The sequence below is a fragment of the Vulpes vulpes genome, chromosome 4 (genome assembly GCF_048418805.1).
Source record: "Vulpes vulpes isolate BD-2025 chromosome 4, VulVul3, whole genome shotgun sequence".
NCBI lineage: Eukaryota > Metazoa > Chordata > Mammalia > Carnivora > Canidae > Vulpes > Vulpes vulpes.
The window spans coordinates 73599005-73621755 of record NC_132783.1 but is presented as its reverse complement, the minus strand read 5'-3'; the positions used below and the strand labels follow the sequence as shown (position 1 = coordinate 73621755).

General features: G+C 40.9%; 1 protein-coding gene across 1 annotated transcript in view; it reads right to left on the bottom strand.

Annotated features, from left to right (window-relative positions):
- ARID5B (AT-rich interaction domain 5B) overlaps positions 1-22751 on the bottom strand; it is a 175128-nt gene that overhangs the window by 86537 nt on the left and 65840 nt on the right. The window contains exon 4 of the mRNA XM_072756122.1: positions 718-948. Within this exon, the coding sequence (XP_072612223.1) occupies positions 718-948 (231 nt within the window). The remainder of the gene's footprint in view (positions 1-717; positions 949-22751) is intronic.

Genomic DNA, 22751 nt, shown 5'->3' with positions numbered 1-22751 from the left:
GCCTCCAGTCATTCACTGCATCATGCAAAGGCTCCCAAACCTATGATATATCTTCTCCTTTGCTTCTATCTATAGAGACACATGACTGATTGGCTAGAAGAGATGCAGATAAAATTATGTGTGCATATCCATCTTTGGGGGGCATAGTATATAAAGAGAGAGAGATCTGAATTTAGATATATATACACACACATATATAAATATCTATACATATTTTTATACGCTGTGCCCAGCAAAGATGGATATATATGTGTAACCATACATACATATGAAAAAATGAAGGGGCACAGGGATCTATCTCTCATCAATCTATCCATTCGCCCTATAGCACTGAAGTGGTGACAACTGGTGCATTTTTACAGTTCCTTATCACACTGAAAAGGGAGTGATTAGTTAAAAAAAAAATCAGTATCTGAATAGCCAAAGCCTTTTAAGAAAGAGCGAACATGAAAGCTTCCTGTCCTGAAGTCCAATTTCAAGGTCGACCAAGCAACTTCAGACCCTCTATCAAACAACAAATGCTAAATAATTACCCTTTACCCTGGCGAACAGAGGCTGCCAAGGAGGCGATGGCACTTTCTGCCACAGTCATCTGGGGGGCACCCAGAGCTTGGGGGGGGGCTAAGCCCTGTCCCCCATCACCGCTCCTGGTGGGCACTGAAAACCAGCAAACATACATGCACAAAATAAAGAAGAGAACAAAATAAAAAGACTCACCAAACTCATCACATATACTCTCATTTTCAATGAGAGTTGGGTGGTCAAAGGTATCCCGACAGTACAGGATCTGCGGGTTCTTGCTGACCACCGCAATGCCCCCCAGGGCCAACGCAAACTGGTCCGTCAGAATGGAAGGCGGCTTATCCTGGATGCGCTTCAGCATGGACCGGTACCGGCAATACTGAGGGTAGCTGAGGACGATCACGTTCGTCTCTTCCTCGTCCTCCCCTAGACAAACAAGAGAACACGTCCGTTAGCCTCTTCCCCCCAACACCGGGCAGCCGTGGCCATGCCACAATCCCAACGATCGCTCTGCTTTCGAATGAAAACCGTGTCTGCAAACAAGACTCCCCCCCACCCCATCTCCAACACAGGCTGCGTGGTGGCCGACCCCGGCGGCCCCACCTCCCCAGCCCAGTCCCACTCGCAGGCCTCGGGGTACCGCGGAGGAAAGGCCAGGTGGACAGATGAGGCGAGGTTTGGGCCACCTGCAAGCAGCACAAAGAGCCTCATTTATATTATAAGCATTCAAGGCCTCATCAGCAGAAAAAAATTACAATTTGGTTGAGCTTCTTTATACATTTTTCCAGAGTCTGCTTTTTTTTTTTTTCTTTTTTTGAGATTATATAATCTTTCAGGGCTAGAAGTCTCTGGAAAGGTCATCTGGCCCCAGAGAGACGCCTGTAAGTTCAAACAGCATCGTCATCTCATCGGGTGGTGGTTGGTGCTGTTCAGCAAATATTTCTGGTGCTCTTTACGGTCTTGTGGAAAGACCATGCTTCCTGGCCCACTCAAGTCAAGGGGCCATGTGACTGGTTTTGATCAAAAAAATATGACAGAAGTGACTTGAAGGGCCAGTGCTTGACTACAACATACTCCCCTGCCCCTTAGCGGCTGCACCGTCAGTCAGGGTCTTGGGGCAAGTGCGACATGGAGCAGAGTCTCTCGTTGGTCCTAAATGGATATATAACACAAGCACAAAAGAAGCCTTTGTTGTTTTAAGTGAGGCTGCAATTTGGGGGGTTATTTGTTTTTGCAGCATGACCTATCCCAACTTGATTGATACATCCATTTGCCTTGTCCCCCCTTTCCTTTGCCCCTTAGCTTCTAATGTGCCTTGAATCCATCTGGTAACTTGGCACAACTCAGAGAACCATGCTGAGAAGACTCCCCAAGCATCCTGTGACAGCTCCATCAGAACCAACTTAGCTCAGAACATTTCAGCAACTTCCATGAAGCTCCTTTTTACAATGATCTTAATGCTTATCTACACCTCACTATATTAAGTGCTTATTTATAAAAACCAGATTCTGCATGGAGGACTCCTTCCTTCACCTGAAGCTTGAGAAATGGCAAAAGCACCCCTCTGGTAGCCTGCCACCTGCACAACGTCAAGCTGAATTTAGGCTCCATGACCTGGTCTGCCATCACTCTCTATAACCACACCATCAGCGCGTTTTGTAAGCAATTCCCAGATATGTCACTGGCTTATCCAAAGGGAAAACACTCAATATTTTGAGCCCTTACCATGCTGCCGGGAATTGCACAAGACAGTTGTTAAGGATACCAACATTATCGTGGCCATCTGGTAACCAGTGGGAGACAAATGAGTAAGGACAGAACAAATGATGGAATATAACCAGTACCATTGGAAGGTGTGCATGTGACCTTTTCAGATAGGAGGCCAATACCCAGATGTATTTCTAATTATGTTCACTGAGTTCCTCGGGCTGGAGGCTTTTTCGAGAATGGAGATGTTTAGCTGCTTTCAAGATGACATCTTTTAACAGTTTACATTTCTTAGACTCCTGCCTGGTTTGTGGGTAGCCACTTTGTCAGCTGGCATATTTAATTACAAGGAAATATGTTTACATTGAAGGCAAGTCCCCAAATGAAGTTCAGTTTTTAAATGCTGATATACATCCCAAGACGTTATAATTTGAGATTTTTACCGCAGACCAAGATGCCGGTTCACAATTTGGGTTCGAATCTGTGCTTTCTATAGAGTTAAAGCACATAAAGTTATACTGGAAATAATCACTGACCACCATCAGGATTCCAGGGTACCTAAGTCCTATTTGAATAAGCAGCCCCCAAATGCATCAATTGTATTGTCATACTCTCCTTGTCCAAGACACCGTGGACAAGGGACAGGGGTGTAACCATGAACCCCCAGGACTTCTGTCAGCATGCCCCACACCTACTACCATCTCCTGTAAATAGTAAATACTGTGCGAATCTAGACACTACTCCAAAATTCTATCCTGGTTGTGCCATCGGATCTCTGTACTGGGATTGTACTGGTTTCTTAGTGTTCTTAAGATAAAACGGAGGAAGTTGTGCTTTTCAGGATGAATGATGGCAGAAGAATGGAACAGTTACCTTTACAGCAGAAGATGTCACTTGGATGCTAGGGGGCATTTGCCTTCCTTCTTGTCCCCTTATTCTCCTTCTGTTTTTCTCTGCCCATTTTTCCTGATAATGCCATCTCTAACCTCTTCCTAATTCTCTGTTCTGGATGCGGTCAGCTCCCTGGCTATCTTTAGTGCTTAGAAATGACCTGGGTTTGTTGGTTGGTTGATTTTTGTGTTTGTTTCCTCAATCTAGCTTGAAACATTTATCCTTCTTTCTTCATGCAGTTCCCAAAGCACAAGCCAAGCCATGAATCCTCTTTCTGTTGGAGGAAAAACCTGCAAGCTCCTTTGGGTCCAAGTCCTGGAAATGTGTCCTGTGATGTCCATTCATTCTGGAGATAGTAGGTCTGAGCATGCTCTAGGGACTGCCCCCATCAGAATCATTTGGGGTGACTGTAAAAAGGCAGACTCTAGGGGCCTGTCCAGAACCACTAACTCAGAATATCTAAAGTTGGGGCCCAGGAATCTACATTTTTAACAAGCTTCCAGGGAACTTACGCACATTAAACTTTGAAACCACTATCTCTGAGTTTGGGTTTAGCTTTTTGTGTAGACCTATAGTAATTTATTTAGTTTGGGTTTTGATCTCTCTCTCCCTCTCTCTCTCTGAATGTGTGTGTGTGTGTACACACACACACACACACACACACACACACAATCTTTCTCCACTTTTGATGTGCTATGTCCTGATAACACCTTGTAAGTTGAAAATATCCTAAGTTGAAACTGCACTTAATATACCTAACCTACCAAACACGATAGTTTTGCCTAGCCTACCTTAGCTGTGCTCAGAACACTTACACTGAGCAAAATCATCTAAAACAAAGCCTATTTTATAATGACTATTTGACTATCTCATGTAATTCATTGACTACTGTAGTGAAAGTGAAAAACAGGGTGGTTGCATAGGTACAGAACGGCTGGGTGTCGGATGGTCACTGTCATGACCGCATGGCTGTCTGGGAGCTGCGGTTCGTGGCTGACACCCAGCACCACAATGGTATTGCTCCATGTATGGTTAGCCTGGGAAAAGATCCAAATTCAAAATTCAAAGTACAGCTTCTATTGAATGCCTATCGCTTTTACACTAGCATAAAGTCAAAAGATTGTTGTTGAAACATCACAAATTGGGGCTGCAAAGTGTACATGTACTTATAACCTGTTTCCAGTTATCTGCTTCTATCCACACTCCCGCTGTGCCCAGAACAGAATATAGGACCAAATTCCCTTCTCCTTGCCACTCTCCCAGGATGGTCGCGGGAAGCACAGAAGATGGCAAATAAAAAAAGACCTCTCAACTAAAAATAAGAGGGACAGAGGGGTGGTTTCTTTAGAAATACTACTATGACTTCTGGTACTGATGGTAAAACACAAAAATTTACAAAGGTCTTCCACGCAACACATCTCTTTTCTTCCTCACAACAACACTATTGGTAGGATTAGCGCTCGTTAATATCCCCCAACCCAGAGGTAGGATAACAGGTTCAGATACCCAAGTGACTAGCCCGGGATCTCCAGGAAGCAGAAAGTGATGGAGGTGAGACTGTCACCCAGTCTTTTAATTCCAAGTTCAAGGGATTTTCCTGATGACAAAATGTCACACCTACTAATAATAGCAAAATTACAATGCTCATTAAGCTAATACTTTGATTTCTTTTCCTATGTGGGCATGCTTGAAAGATAATCTTTGTTTATTTGACATCTTATTATTAGAGATTTAATTAATGTACAGTATTAGGGATGAGGATGATAGCCTTTGGTCACATAAAGTATGAAACTTCTGTTGCATCAAGGACTGTACAATTCAACCAGGTATAGGCCAGAATTCTACTCCAGTTAAATAAATCAGCTTGTTGTGACTTCGGGAAACAGTAATTCACACCATCATGATGTAACAGTACTGACACACCTTTCATGTACAGCTGCCCCCCCTTGCCAGAGGTTTCACTTTCTGCAGTTTGTGGTCAACGGTGGTCAATGGAAGCAGATGACCCTCCCTCTGATGTATCATCAGAAGGTCAAGTAGTAGCCTAAGACTACATCATAGTGCCTATGTTGTTCACCTCCCTCCCTCTCATCACAAGGGCATTTTATCACCTCACATCACCACAGGAAGAATGGCGAGTACAATAAGGCATTCTGAGAGAAAGAGAGAGAGAGAGAGAGAGGGACTACTTTACCATTTGATTTTACTATTACGTATTGTTAATCTCTTACTGTGCCTAACTAGTAAATTAAACTTTCTCATGGGTATGTATGTATAGGAAAAAGCCCTATAGAGATAGGGTTTGGTGTTATATGCAGTTTCAGGCACCCACTGGGAGCCATGGAAAAGGGGGGGGGGTACTAGGTATATCAACTTTTTGCTTTCTACTCACATAATAGGAAATAAAGCCAACTTTAGGTTGTGCAAGTCCAGAACCCCTGAGCCTCATGAACCTCTTCCATACTAAAAGGCTAGAGGCCCAGTTGGGACCTGACCTAATGTGGCAATGTTTAATAATACCAACACAAAAATTATGATAATTTTGTTCCTTATGAAAAGAACCCTCCATTTGGCATTGTTTGGACAGAGGCAAATTTCCAACCTTACAATTAGACATCCCCATAGGAATCGCCTTTAATATTTACCAAAAAAAAAAAAAAAAAGAAAGAAAGAATGAAACCCCAACAAAACCGAACAAAGCCCACGAGACCCTCAGGACTCCTAAGAAAATTAACAAGCGTTCTAGGTGAGAGCACAGAGAAGATCCAGAGTAAAGGTGAGACCTGGAAGAACCAACAATTCATGTAGGGTAAAGTTTCTCTGATTTAAGATACCTCAGAGAAACTTTACCCTGGATGAATTTCAGTAGACATGCTTAGTTAACCAGAGAATTTTTTTTTTTCTCGAGACAAAGCATGGTCACCTTCACAAGAAAGGTATGTATAACAGAGAATAAAATTATGAGTTTGGAAGAGCTTTCCAGATCTAAAATTCTATGATCCCGTAACTTTCCACTAAGTCTTTGCATTAAATTAACTTCTTCCTCATACAGCTACAAAACTATTAAATTGTTCAACAGCTGTCATATTTTATTTTGCCCTAGTACACTAAGAAACAAATAAAGCCAAACAACCCTTTCAAGAATTCTTATTTAAATTCCTCACTACTTCTTTCTTCCTTATGCATTTCATGTACATATAAACAAACACTCGTATGCAGTTACCCATGAAACAGAGGCTGCCAATAAATGCTGCATATGACATTTTCCCCTTTTTAATTCATAATAGGTCTAGCAGATAAATCTAAGAATGAATAAAGAATGGCTAAATTGTACATTTGTTCAGCAAAAGACAAACAAAGTGTTCCTGGAACAAAGATTTTCTTTCAACCACACCCACATAGGAAAAGAAATCAAAGTATTACCCCAAGGAATCGTACTCTAACACATTCTAGTCAGCTGTAGTTGGTTGGGTTATATAGGCATTACTTGATTTCTGTCAAAAGAAAATGATCAGCAATAAATTGTTGCTACCAAAGACTGAAATTTTTAAGCCATATTATGATACTCTATTAAAATGTCATCCCATTCCTCAATTCCCTCTCCACCAAAAAAGAAAAAAAACTGAATATGCCTATTTTTAAATGAAATATTCAAAGGGAATAAGAGACCAAAAATTACTAAACCTCATTTCAACTTCAATGAGAAGAATTTTGCCTATTAAAAGTTAATACCTAAAGTACACTGCTTGTAATGCTCAACCAAAATTACCCTAATCCTGTGCTTATATCATAATTACACGTTTTGTTAACCTCTCTCAATGTCAATTTTTCACTTATTTATATATTTTCAAAGTCCAAAACAGAATTCCACAGAGAAACTGTAATTATAACGTGAGACTCCACCCAAGCTTTTCAAACAGTAACTGTATACCATTGCTTTAATCCTCAGAGTTGGGCTGGGAATGGGGAAGGGGTGGAGGGGGAGAGGGTAAGAGCAGGCATTCATTCTGAATAGCACGTTGCTCAAGTTGTCTTTATACAAAGAGAGATGCATGAAATAGCAAACACAATGAATTAATGGAGCATTGACTTTCAAATATCCATAATGTTATTTTTTTTTAAAATAGATAATGGTGGCCAAATGCACAGGAGGCTGAAAACATAAATTCCGGAGGAGAAATTTGCTTTTATCTTTCACACAACATTTAGAAATGTAACTTTCTTTTTCATTCTGGGGGGTGAGGGGGAAAGGGAAGGCTTGTTGCGGAAACATCACACTATTATGCTTACTGAAAACCACTATAATCTACTTCTAAAATCAGTAAGCTTAAAAAAAAAAACCTTAAAAAAAATCTTTGCACTAGGATTTTATAGAGCCTGGTGGAAAAAGTATGCATGTTCCTTCCTGCACCTAATTACCTCAACTGAAAAATCTGCCAAGTATTTTGCCCTTTAGTTCTCTTAATCGTATTAGGGCAAATGCATTTGGATGCCAATAGAAACAAACATTTAAAGATTTTCACTTAAAAGATTCCAAATATGTATGAAGGCTATGCTTGAGACACAAAGTCCCCAGTCCTTCAAAGACGACATACAGTGTTCTTTTTTTTTCCCCCAAGCAAATATGAATTTGCTCATGTTATAAAACTTGATGTCTAGTTTTGAGACAATTTAAGTAAAATAATGTCAATACGAGAGGCTCTTACAATGATTTATGCTTCTTTCGGTTACTTTATTACATTAGGCATTCCTTTCTCAAAGCTTTCTACTTTTCACCGTGCTCCTAGCAACCAACCAACGGCGAAGCATCAACTTTATGTACCTGGCATGAGTCCAATTCTTACTGCTATTGACAATTATACTGAAGTTTCCATTTAATTGCTGCTCTGTTGTGACACTGAATATTTGTCATAATTAGGCATTTCCTATTTTCTGTCCATTCGCTTTTGATTATTACTGAAAAGGAAATTTTTTTTTTCATTTCAGAAAACCTAAGCATGAAAATTCTACAGATAAGAGCAGCTACAGCTGTTACTATCATTACCAATATTGTAACATGCAGAAAAAAAAAGGGGGGGGGGGAGAGAGAGAAAGAAAAAAGAGAGAATATAATTTCTCGGAAGGTGATTTTCTTTTCAGTCTAAGTGCTCTTATTCATCTCACAGTTACTCAATGATTTCCTGTTCTAATTACAGGACATTATACAGAAAGATATTTGTAAAAGCAAAATGCAGCAGTGCCTATGACTACATAGCTTGGATGGGTAGAAAGTGTTTCAGATTCCAAAGTTGTACATCAACTTTATCAATTCCTGATCGCAAGTTGGTGTGAGTGTGTAACGCATCGTGCCATATTTCTACATCTCTCCTCAGGCAGTAGGTACCCTTGGTACCAGGGGTAAATACACATCAAAGGGGAAAACACATTTGCAGTTAACTGATGTTGCAGAGTTGGGTGGGGGAAGATGGGTCGTCAGTTGTTATTTTTTTTCCCCCTCATCAAAGCTGTTAAATTGGAGGCATGCCAAGACAAGGAGTGGAAAATATTAATAATAAAAATAAATTAAATGCCTGATTAAAAGGGAGAGAGAACAAGATTCCATCCGGAATAGAAATGAAAATGCCACAAACTATTTCATAAAAACATACTGTGACGTCAATGACACATCAGTATTGCACTGTTGTGGTTATTTTGAGAAATGGTTTGTACTGTAAGTCAGCTGGTACTGCCCCACCCGTGATGATTTTGTAATTCTCTACACAGTAAGCAAATGGGGGCAGCCCTGAGATTGCTAAGACGGAAAACAGACCTAGCCATAGAGAGCTGGCAATAAAAAGATAATGTACTTTTAACATAACAGAACAAGAAGATTGGCTTTATTAACTAAAAAAACGACTTTAAATGGTCCCCAGCTTGCCATTTGTTTTGATAAATGGAAAGACAGATCTTCCCAGGATAGGCCACGAAAACATCACTGGAGAACTTATAAAAAAGAAAATGTGGGAAAATCTCTCTGTGCATGGTTGTAAACAGAACAAAGAATATTTCAAATGCAAAATCGGGGCTTTTAACTAGCTGTTTCCCAAAGCCAGCCACTTCAAATTACATGGACACACAAATATAAAAATATGTATTAGTACATTCATATTGGCTTTTGCCCTGACTGTTGCTTCCTCACTCCAAAAGGAAAACAATACCAGGCTAAACTAAAACCAAACACTGCCATCTCTCTGAGTAACAAACGAACCCCCTGGGAAGCCAGCCAGCTCAATCTCCAAGGTTCTCCCAAGTGGTCACTGAATCCTAAGCCACATTCAGGAGCCACTCTAGATTTCATTCTGAGAATTCTACATCTACTTCCATATGGCTCATGTCAGCTGAATGTGAATGTTGCACGTGACTGTGGCTAGGCAATAAGTGTCTCTACTCCTGAGACCACATGGCCAGACTGCCAAGTGGGTAACGGGGTGACCACGGTTGGAGTGGGATTCTAAGAGGCCTGACCTACCTTAACCTGCCTCCCCTTCACAAATTGTTAGGCTGTAGTTAGCCATTCTCTTTATTCATTAGGATAAATGATTTTCAGTATCAGAAGAAGAAAATATAAAGAATCTATGAGAACGCCAGGGAGCCAGGGCTTAGACAAAATTCCTCCTACTCTAAAAACCGTGGCAAAAGTTTTCTCAGAGATTAACTCACACCTTTATTTATTTATTAGTGGGCCAGGTAAGGCTGTTACGGTGGATTTGAACTTCATTAAACTCAACTTTGTCTTGACTTCAAGGAATGAGAACTAAGATCCAGTCAGCCCCTATGGTTGCCACGACAACTGAAAGGCAAAAAAACCTGACCTCATTAGTCCAACTGGGCTTTAAAAATCATGATAATTTCTGCCATCTTTCCATATATATATATATATATATATATATATATATATATATATGGCTTTTTATTTTCAAGTTGCATCTTACACGTGCCATCAGTGCAAGAACCACAATCCTACTATGCAACATCTGTATAAACCCTTTACATTTGAGAGACCTTTAAGCTCCCACACTCATGACTAACCTCTATTAAGGGGTAATACAGGACAGATCAATAGCAGAATAATTAACTTCCTCACATCAATGTCTCAGCATGTAAGATCCAAATGTGTGCCTTACACCAAATGACTAATCACTATTTGCCATGACTTTTCACGAACACAAGTAGTCAACACTGATCATGCTAAGTCTCATAAATTCCAAAGTGGTTAATATTAGGGGAAAACTAAAACAAATGTGTATGGAGAACTAAACACCAAAAGAGTGTAGGACTGACTAGTACGGATTACTCAATGCCTAGCATTTTGGAGACATTTTATGCATGTACACATACATACACACACATATACATACGTGTGCATATGTCTGTAATGAATGGTACATCTACTTCATTAAAACTGTGTGGCCCTTAAAATTAGCAAAAGGAAATCATTTTTAGGTCATGCAAAGATTCCTTTACATTAAGTGAAAAAAAAGTAAGATATAAAACAATACATTCAAACTTATGTCTTTTGTTCAATAGCGTTACTAAGCCCCAAGTCACATAGCAGACAGTTCGTTCATTTAAAGTGTATGAGCTTTTGGTCTATATAGAGGTATGCATCCATCACTACAATAAAATTTAGAACATCTTCATTCTTCCAAAAAGAACCCCTAAACCCTCTTGCTCCCACATCTACCTGACTTTCACCAGTCCTACGCAATCGCTTAATCTTCTGTCTCTACCGATTTGCTTATACTGAACATTTAACACAAACAGCATCATACAGTATGTGTTCTTTGCCACTGGCTTCTTTCATTTGGCATGAAGTTTTCAAGGTTCATGTGTATTGTCATGTGTGTCAGTACTTCCTTTCTTTTTATTGCTGAATAATATTCCATTGTATCGATATGCCACATTTTATTTATTCGTTCCATCAGATGATGAATTGTTGTTGTTTATACTTTTTGGCTATGAATAGTACTACTATCAACATTTATGTAAAGATTTTTATGTAAACATATGTTTTTCTTTCTCTTGTGCATATAACCCAGAAGTGGAATTGCTGGGTCATGAGGTAATTGTGTTTCCCTTGTTGAGGAACTGCCAGACTGGCTTTTTTTTTTTTTTTAGATTTTATTTATTTATTCATGAGAGACATATATATAGAGAGAGAGTCAGAGACACAGGCAGAGGGAGAAGCAGGCTCCATGTCGGGAGCCTGATGCGGGACTCGATCCCAGGACCCCAGGATCATGCCCTGGGCCGAAGGCATGCACTAAACTGCCACCCACGGATCCCCAGACTGTTTTTCCAAAAGGCTGTACCATTTTACATGATCTCCATTAGTGTATGAGGCTTCTGACATCTCCACATCCTCTCCATCATTTGTTATAATTTGTCTTTTGATGGCCATCCTAGAGATGTGAAGTGGTAACCTATGTTGTTTTGTTTAATGCTTCAAAATCATTCATAGTAGATGAATACCTCTAGGTTGTGAGATTACCAGTGATTATTTTCTCTTTTAAAGATGGGAACAGGGCAGCCTGGGTGGCTCAGCGGTTTGGCACTGCCTTCAGCCCAGGGCGTGATCCTGGAGACCCGGGATCGAGTCCCATGTCAGGATCCCTGCATGGAGCCTGATTCTCCCTCTGCCCGTGTCTCTGCCTCTCTCGCTTTCTCTCTCTCTCTCTCTGTGTCTCTCATGAATACATAAATAAATAAATAAAATCATCTTTAAAAAAATAAATAAAGATGGGAATATCTGGAAAATTTATATGAAATTTCAAGAGATCTCAAACAGTCAAAACAATACTGAAAAAGAACAAAGTTGGAGGACTCACACTTCCCTATTTGAAAACTTACTACAGGGGATTGCTGGGTGGCTTAGCGGTTTAGTGCCTGCCTTTGGCCCAGGGAGCTGTCCTGGAGTCCCAGGATCGAGTCCCGCCTCAGGTTCCCGGCATGGAGCCTGCTTCTCCCTCTGCCTGTGTCTCTGCCTCTCTCTCTCTCTCTCTCTCTCTCTCTCTATGTCTATCATGAATAAATTAATAAAATCTTTTAAAAAAATTACTACAAAGCTCTAGTAACTAAAACAGTGTGGTAGAGACATAAGGACAAAATGTGATTGAACAGAATAAAGAATCCAGAAGTAAACTTTCCAATATATGGTCAACTGATTTTTGACAAGGGAACCAAGGTCATTCATTGGGGAAGGGACAGTCTTTCCAACAAATGATGTGGGGAAAAGTAGATATTCAGAGGAAAAGAATGAGCTGGACTTTTACCTCACACCATGTAAAAACATGAACTCAGAATGGATCAAAGACTCCAATTTAAGAGCCAAAGCTACAAAACATAGCAGAAAGTCTTTATGATTTTGTATTTCACAAAAACACTGGCAACACGAATTTAAAAATAGGTAAACTGGATATCATCAAAATTGAAAACTTTTCTGCATCAAACGACACTGTCAAAAAAGTAAAAAGACAATCCATAGAATGGGAGAATATATTTCCATATCATATATCTGAAAATATCTGATTAATATCCAGAATATATAAAGAGCCCTTACAACAACAAAAAAACAAGCAATACAATTTAAAAATGGGCGAAGGACTTGAACAGGTATTTCTCCAAGAAGCTATACAAATGACACATGAAAAAATGCTCAATGTTATTAATCATTAAGGAAATGCAAATCAAAACTACAGTGCAATAACCACTCCACACACACTAACGTGGCTATTATTTAAAAAACAAATACAAAGGTAAAAACTCCAAATGTCGGTGAGAATGTGGAGAGATTAAAACCCTCGTATGTTGCTAGTGAGAATGTAAAATGGTGCAGCTGTGGTGGAAAACAGTCTGGAAGTTCCTTAAAAGTTACATATAGAATTACTATATGACCCAATAATTCCACTTTTAGGTACATACCCAAAAGAATTGAAAACAAGGACTCAAACTGATACTTGCACTAGCAATGTTGATAACAGTATTATTCATAACAGTCAAAAAGGGGAACCAACTCAACTGTCCACCAATAGATGAACAGCTTTGCAAAAGGTGATATATATAAATGAAGGACTATTATTCAGCCATAAAAAGAAATGAAGTTCTGGGACATGCTATGACATGGACCAACCTTGAAAACATTAAGCAAGGTGAAATAAGTCAGACACTAAAGGACAAATATTGTATGATTCCATTTATTCGTGTCTTCTAGAATAGGCAAATTCTTGTAGACAGAGTAGACTAGAGGTCGCCAGGAGCTGCTTGTGGATGGAGGGGACAGGGAATGGGATGTTGTTGCTTAATGGGTACAAAGCTTCCTTTAATGGGTACAAACTTAATGGAAAAGTTTGGGAAATAGATAGTGCTGATGGATTACACAACGTCATGGGTGTACTTAACGCCACTGTACATTAAAAAAGCATTAAATGGTAAATGTTATGGATATTTTACACAATAAACAAGGGAAATGTCTGGAAGGGGTTTTGTTTTCTGTGTGAAGGGGCTTTTAGCTGTTCTTGGGAGGAGGAGAGGTGTCTGTCCAATGAGCAACTAGGATATAAACTCCTGGAGGGCATAAATCCATGTCCTCAATTCTTGTTACCCGCCCAGACCCCTGCAAGGGTGCTGGTGAGTGGAGCTGCCTGCCAACCACACTGCAGTTAGCACCTGATCCTCCCATCCTGGAGTGAGAGCAGTCATGTCCTTGGTTCACCTTAGGCTCCAGACCAGCTGCTCATCCTATAGGCCGAGGGAATCTGGAGAAAGTTGTCCAGCAAATGGCACCATAGTCACGGGTCACGAGACCTTTCAAATGAAGGGTCATGAGTTTAGGCAGACATCTCATTTTGGGAACTTTTGGGTTTTGGAATAATCTCACCACTTGAGGAGTGTGTGGACCATCCTCAGAGTGCTGGAGCACCTCCAAACTATTGTACTAACCTCCAGGAGCTCATATCTTGAGGTGTCAAGAGTTGTATAGATGGCATTGTTTTCTTTCTTATTACTGCAGGGCTTCTGGAGAGGGTTAGCAAGGAGAAAACAGCAAGGGCCTGTTTGGTTTCAGTGGTTCATCCTAAATCAGTGGTCTTCAAAGTGGTAATTCCCCATCCAACGGGTACAAGAGGACTCTTCTAGGGAACATACAGAAGTGTGGGACACATCCTCTATGTCTATATCACCCATTCTTCCATCCACCTGCCCAGGAATGAGACTGCGCTCAATACAGCCAATCCTCTTCTTTATCCATCACTCTTTCCTGGTCTTAGGACCACTAAAGAGACCAATCAAAATACGGTTCTGAAGAAACCTCTTTTACTGCTGTATCAAGGCACTTTAGACCATAGGTTTCTGCTCTTTCCCTTCTTCCACATATTTCTGTTAAAGAAGCTTGGCAATAGAAATAGAGTACTTTGGCCTGTGTTTAGGATGCTCTGAATTCAGAAAAGCCAGAGCAATAAAGGTTAATGATGCTTATCCCTTTAAATATAGGTAGAATGCCCTGCAAGTCTACCAGATTTTTTGAAGTAAATTAAATAAAACCTTTCATACGATTTATTCAAAACTGTTAAACTTTAATAAATACAGATTTTGAAACTTAAGATTTTTATCAAATCATATATGTTCATTTTAATTATAATCAATTGCCAGCTGTATCATGTTTAACATTTGCTACCTCCTATTTACAAAAAACTCATTCATACTGATGATGAGAAAATGTAGCTGTCCACTGGAAACCGGTAAAGCCCCCATACGATGTTCTGGAAATCTAAAGCAGCCCTAACACAGCACTATTCAATGGAAACATAATGAGAGCCAAATATTCAAGTAAAATCTAAAAAGTAAAAAGAAAATGTGAAATAACTTTAATAATCTATTTATCTTTTTTGGCTCTATTTTTTTCTATTAAAAGCAAAATTCAATGAAAATTTTGTCTTCCCCTCCCCAGTTTTATTGAAATATAACCGAAGATAATATTGTATTAATTTAAGGCACACAATACAATGATATGATACATGTATAAACTGCAAAAATATTTTGTCTTATTTCATAGGACAAGTGCAAGTGTTTCTCTAGAGTACATTCTTTTAAAAAAAAAATCTATTTTATCTCACCCAGTATACCCACATATTACTTCAACACATGTGCAATGTAAAGAATTACTAGGGAGATATTTCACATTATTTTTTTCCATATTAAGTTTTTGAAATCTGGCATGTGTTACAGTTGTAGTATCTCTTTATTTGGACAGGCCATATTTCAAGGGCTTAATAGCCACATGTGGCTGGTGGCTGTCATACGGATGGCAAAGCAGTAGAGAACCCACCAGAAAAGAAGCTGGAAGACCACCATGTCAGACAGTCTGGGTCTGAAGGCACAGCTGGGATGGATGGGGCTATTCTGAGTATTTGCCACAGTCCCCACAATACCTTTCAGTCCTGGACTCTAGGACCCTATAACCTTAAGAAGAGAGGTTCAGGGGCAGCCCCAGTGGCTCAGTGGTTTAGTGCCACCTTCAGCCCAGGGCATGATCCTGGAGACCTGGGATCGAGTCCCACATCGGGCTCCCTGCATGGAGCCTGCTTCTCCCTCTGCCTGTGTCTCTGCCTCTCTCTCTCTCTCTCTCTGTCTCTCTGTCTCTCATGAATAAATAAATAAAATCTTAAAAAAAAAGAAGAGAGGTTCAGGAACACAACTGGAAGAGGAGAACAAGAAAGGAAAGCCTCAGGTGGCTGTTGCTTCATTGTTCTGATAACCCCAAGGCCCAAGCAAAGGCCAAAAGGTTGCAAGCAACCCTGCGTCATTATTTCAGCAGAGATTCTTGCTTGACACCCTTGGTTTTCTGATGAATGATAAAAAATCATTCAAAGGAAATTTTTTTAAAAAGCCTCAACTATAAAACCTGGTAAACACACTCTCTCTGAGTTCTATCTATTTTCCTGCTCTAACTAACTATAAATTCACCTGGTGCCGTTTCCACAAACCATCCGCTCTATTTTTTTTTTTTTTATCACAATGCCAAGAGAACATCAGTTGTTCAGAATGGTTTTCTTTCTTTCTTTCTTTCTTTCTTTCTTTCTTTCTTTCTTTCTTTCTTTCTTTCTTTCTTTCTTTCCTTTTTCTAGTGTGTGCAATATGAAAATTAGTTTAACATCTGAAGGAAAGAGATACTTATAAAACATACTGGAAACTGAAACCACTATTCAATCTCACGGCAATGCAGTCATATAAAAACCCCAGCACCTTCTAATGTGCTCTCACAGTGCATGGTGGAAGACTATCATTGAAAGCTGATGTTATGGCTATGCTCTGTCTTGCTTCCTTTTATACAGTGTTGTGAGTAAGCTGATATAAGACAGCAAGAGGAAGAATCCGGTTTATTCACATTTCCCATAATATCTATCATCCGCTGAAAATCATGTCCACTGCAAAATTCCTCCTTTCCCCAATCTCTAATATCCACACCTACTTCCTTTTCTCATAAAAGACACAATAAACAAATTGCTGGTGACTAATATATTAATTCCAGTTAATAATTCTGCGGTTTCATATCACGAGTTACCAGTGCTACAGATCCCCAGGCTAGATATTTCTTAAAAAATAAAAAAGATTTTATTTATTTATTTGAGAAAGAGAGTGAGCGCATGCACAAGCAAGGGGGAGGGAGAGGGACAAGCAGACTCTGTGCTGAGCATGAAGCCCAATGGAGGGCTTGATCTCATGACCCTAAGATCATGACCTGAGCTGAAATCAAGAGCCTGACACTTAACCGACTGAGCCACCCGGGCACCCCTATTCTTGATATTTCTGTGAGATGGTTTATGTTAAGCAAGGGTTGGGAAACTACCGGCTAACTCTGGCCCGAAACCTATTTGTATACAGTTTTATCGCAACACAGCCATTTCCATTCATTGACAGAGTATGGTTGTGTTTGCGTAACAGCAGCAGAGGTGCATAGTTATGGTGTTGTATTGTGACAGAGATTTTATGGACAGTAAATCTGATCTCTTGAGTCCCTGTCTCTGCTGATCCCTAATTTGGAGAACAGCTAATTGCTTCTAGGTTGTGGGTTCTCTGAAGGGTAGGAGCAGGGTCTCCAGCACGTCTGGATGATTCCCTAACATTATAGATACAAGTGAAGTACATGGTAGGCTTTCAACTGATGTTAATTTCAATTAATGTTCAATTGATATTTCAAATTAATGTTCTCTGGTTATTCATTATTTGGTGTCTTCTACTTATTATCTAGCCTCTCTACCTTGCTATGTGAGCTCTAAGGGTTGTATTACTGGGCTTCCTCATACCGTGGCTTTTTCTTAATTCAGCAGACAGAAAACACCAACAGGAGATCAGCTGGTGGAAACAGAGAAGTTGGGGTATTTCTTTCTTGCTCCCTCCCAGCTCTGGCACCACAGTTGTGCCAGTGGCTGCACCCCTAACTCACAGCAGTTCCTCAAGGACTCCAGCTTTCACCAGCTAGCAATATCTCCTTCCTTGCTTCCTGCTGTTACTAGAACCTGGGTGCCTCAACCACCCTTCTTGGTTTCCTTCATCCTAACCACACCTCTACAAGCCTTCCCTTTGATCATATCTCTTCGGTTGAACCCTCTGAGTAGAAATCTGGTTTTGCCTTAACCTTGACTGATACTCCTCCAGGGTTCTCATTTGGCAAGTGGTAAGCCAGTAGGATGTCCCCACACTGCAAGTTTAAATGAAAACCAGGAGAGGACATATGTTCTGTGGGCCAGTTGTATCAGAACCGCTGAGGGTCTTAAGATTCCTGGACCAGCCTGCCACCATGCTAAATGAAACTGTCTGTCCCTGGATTGATTAGTGCTCTGTAACAAGTATCCCAGGTGTTAAAGCACCTATTGAAACAGATGGTGAGATTCACTTTTGGGGGCAGGATGAAAATAAGAACGAGAAAACCAGTCTGAAGCATGCAGAGTGTTTGAAAAATCCTGAAGTCGGATGCACAAATACAGGAGGATTAAGCAGAAAGAGAGTCAGAGCTCTCTACCGGTCGACCACAGGTAGCGCTGTAGCTAAAAGTGGGACTTCCTCTTCTCTTGGTAGCACAGGTTAGCTCTTTAAAGTAGGCTACACATTAAAAAATCACATATTCCATAATAACGGCTTCCGGAGTCTATCTGTTGTCAGTACCAGTTTATTAGTGAGCATTAAGAGCAATTGCTTTGAGAGTTTGGGAAGCAGGAGCCCTATAGTGCGGTCATTTGTAGGGTTCAACAAAGTAGCATGTATGAAAGACAGAGCAGCAGGGCTGGATGTTTGACAACTCCAACTCCCAGCCATGAGATCTGGGGAGTGACAACCTCAGAGCTTCAGGATCCTAATCTCTAAAATGGACATAAAAAAAACAGTACTTTCCTGGGAGCATACATGAGTTAAAAGATGAAAAGTACTAGTGTAGGGCACACTAAACACTCGCTAGATGTTCACTATTAGGACCGCTTTGCAAGTGGCTTCCCAAAGTGTTCCACACAACACTAGCTCCTAGGGAGAGAAGGGAGCGAGCATATAACCAAGTGTTATGTGCGAAAGGGTACCATGGTATGGAAGTGGAAATGCTGAGTTTAACAAAGTGACACATATGGGCTTCTTGGAGTCTTCAACACCCTAATGGGCATTTCAATCCATAGGAGGGAATATGCTACCTTTCCTGAATTTATTTTGCCATAGAATCCTCTCTCACCCCTTCCCTGCATTTTTTTTTTTTTTTTTTTTTTTTGGTCATTCATGGCTCACCTCATGAGGTTAGCGTTTTCTGATCACATGTTGGGAACTACTCACTCAAATGTTGATTACAGCACTCCCCAGCTCTTTGCAACTCCCCTTCTTGCATACATATCCTGCTTAACACTGTTAAATTAGAAATAGGTTACTACACATAGTTTAATCACTCATCTGTATAACACTTCAGAATTTATAAAGCCCCTTCACATACTTAGATCAGTCCATCTTGCCAGAACCCCCTTGGAAGTCTCTTAGGAATTTCCTCATTTTACACAAGAGGACCCAGAAAGCTCAACGAGGTGAAGGACTTACTGAGGGTTACCCAGCTAATGACAGGGACAGGTCTTCTGGCATGAAATATTGTGCTATCTCCATTACATCCCAGTTGCCTTCAGTTTGGCTCCAAAGCTCTGAGAGGGGGTCTGGAAGATTCATGAGATCTGAGAGACTCTGTGAGCCTCTCCAATGGGCCGGTGGCCTTGGAAATCCTCGTGATTTTATGAACTAAAGAGAAGCAAACTTCTCGTTTCAGGTTGCGCTATTAAAGTATCCCTTCCAGTCTCATGTTCAAAACAATCCCTAAAGTGAAACTTGATTTTGCCTTATTTGGAAGATAATCTCAGAAAGAGACTGCCATTGTATAAAACATCCTTCACCAGCATACTTCTCCACTTTTAACCCCTCAGGAAGCAAATGTTAGGCTCAGGGAAGCCAGTAGTGTTATTTCTCTCTATTTTCTCCCCCTTTTTGGGTCCCAGGACAAAGATCCACAAATCATCTTATCTTTATCACACATATAGCTCACACAACTGTACCCTCTGCATCACGAAAAAGGTGGCATTTGATGTCAACATTACCAGCCATCCATTGACTGGTCAAACACCATGTCCTGTGGATTAGGAAGTGACAGATGGTGGGAGGATGAAGATCACAGAGCCAGTGTCCCTCCTCTCAGGGATGTGCAGCCTGGGAGAAGTGGTGGGCATATGAACAGATAAATAGTGTTCCCACAGAGTCACAGCAGAGGTAGGTCCTCAGCACCAACACAGTGTCAAGAAAATCTTCAGGAAGGCAAAGTTTGAGCTGAGTGTTGAAGGATACACACCCCCAAAGCTGATAAAAACACAGTCACTCGCTCAGCCCCTTTCTGTGAGTCAATCATGAACACATCCCTCTCCTTCTCTATAGGAAGTCGTTATTATTCCCATTTTGCAGATGAGGAGACTGATGAAAAGATGAAGTGACTTGCCACAGTCACACGGCTAAGGAGGCTTACAGAATGGATCTGAGTCCAGAGTCCAGGGCTGTCTGCTGCTGGCATCTCAAGGGGAAAGAGGCACATCTTTGGTGCCTTGGGGTCTAAGGGCTATGGACCAATGAAGACGATGGAGTTAAAGGGCCATGGCTGGAGTGCAGGCGTGGCACTTAAGCAGAGGCAGAGAACCTCGGGGGCCATGGTACAGGGTCCAGGGTAAATCCTGAAGGCACTGGGAGTACCATTCGCGCATCGTACTTGATTCATTTGAGCAAGGGTGGAAGATGTGTTAGAGGAGAGCCAGATCTGAACCCTGGCTTTCATTTTCCTCCTTTTCATCGCAGGAGAGAAGCCCTCCATCTGCCCCTGCAGCCTACTGAAGCTCCTCTGGCCCTGGCTCAGAAGGGACAATATTCAACATCCCAATCAAGTCTCTTTAAGGAAGAAAGAGGCCATGGTGGCCAGCGTTGAGGGCCAAGATCCCAGGAAGGGTATCATACATTGGATCAACCAGCTATTCAAGAATAATGTGTTGCAGTTTAGTCGAACATTCAACAAGTCTTTACTTAGTTCCTGCTCATCTGGCTCTGCTCATCAGGAGTTTTCATCAGTGAACATGACAGGGCTCACCCTCTAGGAGCGCCCAGTCTTGTGCTCCAGCGCAGAAGCCAGGAGATGACACCCCAGGTAAAGAAGGGATGGTGGCTCCAAACAGAACTACAGGGCCCAAGGGACAAAGAATTAAAATGCAAAGCACACCCGGAACTCCACACTTTGGAGGTGTTTATGCCCCAGCTGTGGAAGTGATGTTTTTTATTTCATCATGTTCAAGTCTGAAATTTCAAAAGCGATGGTTGGCGAAATAATTTGAACAAAAATGTGTTTTAAAAAATGCAGTTTGGATTAGGACCAGAAGAAAAACGAATACATCACCTATGTCACCTACAACTGAAATGCTTCCTTTTTCCTTTTTATATCTGGCACTTGGCTTACAAATAACCCACCCCTTCTACAGGGCAAGCGCTTCACGCTCTGTGCATGGAAGTGGTCGATAGTTCTTTTAATAATGAAGGATATTATTAATATATTTTGCCTCAACTGAAATTCAAACCCATTTCGATTTTTTTTTCCTCAGGTGGGATGTGGACAGAGAACATCTAGGTAATCGGCGTTATCATTTATAAGGCCAAGACAGAACCAATACTTCAGAGCTAAATGTAATTCAAGAAGCGCAATTTAACAGCTCTTTTTAGTGACTCTTTACAATCAAGATGATTTCAAGTCTCTGAACACCAGCCAAGATGCCACCAAAGTATACTTACATACCAGTGAATATTGCATGTTATACAAATTCCATGCTTGTCTCCTCCTCTGACTTGAGAAAATCACCCCTCTCTCTCATCCTACCTTAAGACAACGCCATTGTGGCTCTTCAAGTCTTAATGGAAGTTGAGAGTGAAGGGCTTGCATGAGGAAATAGCCTGTTCTTGCCTAAAATTAGCACTCATCTTCCACCAATGCTCTTTTTATTGGCTGTTAAGCTTTCAGGTCCTTGAAGTCGAGTGGGACACCCCCAAACACCCTTTCCTTGCTCCAATAACAAATCTCAAAGCTTAAAGGGCTTCTAACACCAGTTATTCTAAGGATTTAGTCAGAGGCACACGTGAACGGCATCTGAGCGAGCCTCCATACACGGTCTTAGGCAGCCAAGAAAGATGCCCCAAGATCCATCAGATCCCTCTGCCTTCCCCCAGCCTTCAAATCAAGCAGAGGATTTAGTCATCCCTGTTCTTTCTGTTTAGTGTACCTATTTCTAGGTATGGAAATACCTAGAAAGTTTAAGAAACTCATGTGCCTGAGTTTCTTAAAAAGGAACATAATTTACCACCTGGAGGAGGGGATTATTCTTATTGTAAGATTGCTCATGCTTTGAAATCTAGAACTAGAGTCTCATCCTTACATGTACAATAAGGAGAACCCAACCAGGGGGCTTCCAACACCACCATTTTCTTGCTGGCTGCATCTCCTCTCACCTTTCTCCAACTGAGCTGGGCTTCCGAGCTGGGACAAATGTTCTTGTGCCCAGGTTAGTGGAAGAGTCTTCCAACAAAATTTCCCACCACATAACATCTTGGGTTAAAAATGTTCTGTATCAGTGTCAATGAGTGGCTCCTTCACAGGTAACCATGAGGAGACCAGATTGCTTCAGCCAGAAGAAATGAGATAATTCTTTTATCTTTGCTCATGCCTTCTTAAAAGTACATATTTTTAAAAATTTCAGAACTAATATATAAATACATTCTTGCAAAAGACAAAGTGAAGACTCTCCTGACTTCACAGACCCTGGAACTTTAATGAAACTGTACACCTCTGCTTCAATAGAGCCTCCGAAAAACTGGAGAACTGCTTCTTCTCAAGACAGGAAGGCGGCCCGGAAGAGAAAAGAGAGGTCTGGCCCAGCAACTCTGCTTGGATCTGAGGTTTCCCACTCTTTCAAAAATCATAGTGAAATAACAGCCCTCTTCATTCTTCCAGAATATAATTCACTCAATGCAGACACACCAACAACCCTACGTAGAGGCTACCC